The sequence below is a fragment of the Marmota marmota genome, unplaced genomic scaffold, assembly GCF_001458135.2.
Source record: "Marmota marmota marmota unplaced genomic scaffold, marMar, whole genome shotgun sequence".
NCBI classification, from domain to species: Eukaryota; Metazoa; Chordata; class Mammalia; order Rodentia; family Sciuridae; genus Marmota; species Marmota marmota.
The window spans coordinates 2,881,075-2,885,832 of NW_026000261.1; the positions used below are offsets into that span (position 1 = coordinate 2,881,075).

The 4,758-nt window shown below is 39.8% G+C and overlaps 1 protein-coding gene across 1 annotated transcript; it reads right to left on the reverse strand.

Annotated features, from left to right (window-relative positions):
* Positions 1 to 244: 244 nt before the first annotated feature.
* On the reverse strand, positions 245 to 4,481 carry Rtl4 (retrotransposon Gag like 4). The gene has a single exon (XM_048796856.1). The coding sequence runs from the start codon at positions 4,053 to 4,055 to the stop codon at positions 3,156 to 3,158; it is 900 nt and encodes a 299-aa protein (XP_048652813.1). The 5' UTR covers positions 4,056 to 4,481; the 3' UTR covers positions 245 to 3,155.
* Between the last annotated feature and the right edge of the window lie 277 nt (positions 4,482 to 4,758).

Here is a 4,758-nt window from a genome sequence, read left to right on the forward strand (position 1 = left end):
GAGTAGAGGAAAGTGAAGGAACTTAAATCATAGGTATTTCAAAATCTTATTATAGCTATAGATAAATGAGAGAAATAAAGAGGAAAGCTGTCTAATGTTGAGACAAGTTTCCTAAGGAGGCCAATCTTGAGTGCACTCACTATGATTCACACTGTGGTGCATAGTGAGATCCTGTTTCAGTGTGCTCAGAGTTGATTAGAATACAAAGGATTGATGCTATTAAAACCCACAAGAAACTGATGAGTAAGCCAAACACCAATTTATTCACTTACAATGAGAATTAACTGCCAAATAGGCTAGAACACTTATGTCAGTTGGTTAGGAAATGTTCTCTCCATAACAAAGTTTATACAGAAAAGCAATTACAATCTGATTACTTGAAGACCATCAACTCAGAGCAAATGTATTCAAGTGACCATCTTAATGGCTAAGGCCAAATTGGAATGGCCTGGTGGCTTAACAATACTGTCAGGGTGGACCTTCCAAATGGTGTGCTGGTCAATAATCTTTGAGGCTAGGGAGATGAGTGATTATATTTTTTCTCATTGCCTTCTTTTTCAGACTCCAAGTAGACCATTCTTCTGTTAACAATATCTTATTCAGTCTTACAAAATAATTAGATCCTATCTTTCTGGGTGGTATCAATCATGTAGCAGATCTGTCTCTCTAAAACTACATCCTTTATTGGACATAGGGGTTCTCCAAGCCTTTGAAGTTACAGAATGCATCTGTTCTCTGTGGATTCGAATTAGTTTCATTCTCAGAGCAATTCATTTAGCTATAAGTTCTGAGGACACCCCTTTGTGACTATCTTTATGTTAAGTAATGAATAATTATTGTTGAATTTGATGATATAAAGTAGATGTTGTCACTATAATAAATTTTGAAGTGGTAGAATTGTTAGTAGCTAGTAGGCAGAAAAGCATGATCACAGATTCCCATTAGTATGCTCAGCCTGGCTACTGGATAAAACTACATAGTGTACAAAATGTCCTTGACTTGGAATGCCTCAACAAGGGACCTCCAAAAGCTCTAATCCTGCAGTTACAGCTTTGGATTGATCATCTTTTCTAAGAAGTTATGAATTCTGAAGATTTCTTGGAAAAGAAGATAATGTTGTCACGAAGGGAGAGTAAAATAGGAAATTTTTTTATTGTGGACTCTCTCTTTATGAGAGAGTCCACAATAAAAAAAAAATTGTGGCCCTAAGATAAGGAAAGACTGATGATGAAATCAACTGAATGATCGTATTGATATTTCAGGACTATATTGAGGTCAGTAAAGTAACTGACTAGAGGCCATTGGGTTAGTCCTTTATTATCAAATTAGTGGTAATATGTCAGGATACTTCCAAGGTATTTCAGAGTCACTCAAAGTTCAAATAGACCTACCTGTTGGAGGATCTCATACTATCTCATTACTGCAGTGGGAATTGCTTGGTGTTATTGAAATATGTGCATTCAGATTTCCTTATTGAGGGAGTTAATGGAGTAATGTGCATGTATAGAAAACTATGGATAAAGGAAACCCTTTGAAAATGCAAATAATTGTTAGCACAGTGGTTGGTGACGCACCAATGGGTGGAAAGATCTCTTTGTTGTTCTACCAGATGAGATTAGTAACCCTAGTTGGGTTTGAACACTGAAAAGTTAGACTAACTCTCCAGGACAAGGCCGAAATATAATGGCACTTCATGTTCTGAGAAGATCTTGATGGTTTCTAAGAACATGTAATTAGTGATTTCATGAGACCCATTATGATGACATACATGGCACTAAGAAGCCGTGACCAAAGGCCTAGAATTTACAAGCATAAACTGATCATCACTGAATACTCTTAACATTTTATGGAGTTATGCCTTTCCAGCACAGCATTACTTTAGCTCAGAAGCATCATCTATCTATATACAGAGTTGGTATGTGCCAAGAGTACAACACAAGCAATCAAGCTTATCACTTCTTGAGTTTTGTGTACAGATCGTGTTAATGTATGTATACTGGGATTTTTCAGATGGGATGGTTCAGAAACTTGTCTTCCATTCATTGTTTTTCATGATCCTCAATTAGATAAGTAACCCCAGAAGCGAGCGGTCTGTAAGGGTAGAGACCTATAGTGCTGGACAGTGATCCTAGATAATGACCAAATTGAGGTCCTTAGAGTCAGGAATTACTGCAGAGCCTGACTCTTAGTCCTTAGGGAGATTATTTTGGCCAGGTTCTCTGTCCAAAGCATAAATAACACTGCAGTTATAGTAACTATGTAGGAGAACTTTTTAGGTCTCATTAAATATCTTTCAGAGGTCATTATCCTAAATCATTTTTGCTTATCGGTAAGATATTCTGGAACCTCAATCTATGATCATTAGGGAAGAGGGAGAATCCTGGGATTGTTAGGGCATGGCTGTTAGAATGCACCTGCCAGAAGGGTTAGCCCATAGAAGAGATCAATAATTCCAAGCAATATTCAAATGGCCATAAAATATGATTTGTCAGTAGGCAACAGGTTCAGTTTTTTGGGCAAATAGGGGACTTTGGATGGAAACTAATTACATAAGGTGACAAAGCTGTGGTTCCAGGAAGTTTGGTTTGTGTTGAAGCTATACCCCAATCTATATGTGGAGCAGGATCCGCTTTCTAGGAGGAGAATATTGGCAAGTTATGGTAATGCAACTAAGATTTTAGGCAGAGGACCTAAACCAACAGGAAACTAGGATATAGATCAATGAGGGCCAGGGTAAAAGGCTTGGACTCAGTCATAAGCACACAAGAAATGGACTAGGCCAATAAACTCAACCTAGATCTCATCCATTGGTGGAGATGAGATTCCCAACACTTCCAGGTTTTTTTTTTTTTTTTTTGGTTCAGGATGGGCAGTGTTTTACCTGCAGACTTACAGTACTCTTGGAGGAATTGATCCAAACTATAGAAGTGCCTGTGAATTGTTTTCCTCATTGTTAGATAAGGTTTGGTAAGGAGTTACTTCCAAATGAACACGATCTGGTTGATTACATTTCCAGAAGCAAAAGGGTTCATGGCTATCTGTAAAGTAGCATTGCAGTTCTCCATCTGTAGTATAGAGTTAGTGCAGGATATAAATCAGTAAGGCTGTGGGTGAGAAGGATATAAGTTGGTCATTTTGACCCTCCTGGGCTTTTCTTACTGGTGATCTGGATTGTTTGTACTTGCTGGGGATCGAGAGCGTTTGGCAAGGCAATCTCTTGTGAAGTGATCAGCCTGGTTGCAGTAGAGGCACAAATGAGTTTCTTGTTGGCGGGCTCTTTTGGCTGGGGTAAGAGGTAACTGGCCTCCCCGAAGTTGTGAAGACTCTTCCCTAGATGGTAGGCCTGTGGTACTGGAGAGAGATTGATGGTGGGTGAGGGAAGCCAACGTTGGGAGCTGAGTCTCTGATTGTAGGAGCTCTGGCCTGTCATTATGTTTCTTATCCAACTGAATGCACTGAATGATCAGGTCAGGGAGGTTGCCCATCATATCTGCAACACTCTCTTTATCCTGGATGGGCTCAGCTAGTCCCTCTTGGAACTGATCACTCGGATTTGTTTCAGTACAAGTCACATTTTGAGAAGGGGTGTCTCCTTTGTCAACCTTAGTATTCATCAAAGGGTTCATTTCTTGTTTCATGGGTTCATCAAATGACTGCTGGAAGTCATGAACAAAGCTCTCATGTTGCTTTAATATAGTACTCTGATCAGATCCGGATGTGACCCCACAACTTTCCATTTGTTGGGATAGGTAGTCAAAAACGAGCTTGTTCTGGGTACCATTAACAGAATTGGGAATCTTGAAAGCTGTTAAGTATGTAGTTACCTGAGCAAGAAACCCTGAGACACTGGCAGGATCACCATGAAATTGGGTGAGATTCTCAAGTGAGTATGGTACAGACATCATTGGGGTAGTCAGAGGAGGCATGAGTTGGCCTCTCAGAGCAGGGTTCTCCTCAGTCAGATGCTGCATTTGTGGTTGCAGAATCAGATTCTCCCCCTGAAGAAAGGAAGGCTCTACCTGCAAGGTAGGTGGTGATTCTGTGCACTTCTCCATTATATCTCCTGGAATCAGGTGACACTGAGTATAATCTCAAGTACCAGTACTGGAGATCAATGGACATGCAATGGATTTGCTCTGTGATCCAAGAGGCAGTATCAGGAGGAAGTATCCCAAGATGTTAACTATGAAAAGTCACTAGGGGAGGCTGAATTGGAAAGATGCCAAAAATTATCTGTTACTCAATGTTGTCTCTTCTTCATGGGGAATGCCAATTTCTGCATTAAGAAGAAATATATTACCTTAGAACACATATACAATTTGGAATTAAGAAGATATATACAACAGTCATGACAGTTTTTCTCTTCCCTCCCTTTCCTTGGGATAGAGGGTCAATTTGCCCTCACATTAAGCCTTGGTTCTAATGTGTCTTATTTTTTCACCAGAGAGTCAAAGAATTTTACAATCCAAAGTGATCTTAGAGATAATCCAGGCCAAATTTATAATTTCACAGATGAGAAAACAGACTCAGAGAAGCAAACATGTTTGCTCAAGGTCACCCAGTTAGTTAATATCAGATCTGGCATGCTCATCAGGGCTGCTGTCCAAAACACTGCTTCCTCCAGGACCACAAATGTGCTCATTTGCATATGCTGCTTGATAGTTCATGTTCCTGGCTACTCAAAATGTGATCTGGGAACAAGCAGTCTCAGCATTACCAGAAAGGTTATTAGAAGTACAGAATCTCAGGTCCCATCCA

Bases quoted from the DNA above. Each gene is read 5' to 3' on its own strand.
- Rtl4 (XM_048796856.1), bottom strand. From the start codon at position 4,055: ATGGAGAAGTGCACAGAATCACCACCTACCTTGCAGGTAGAGCCTTCC.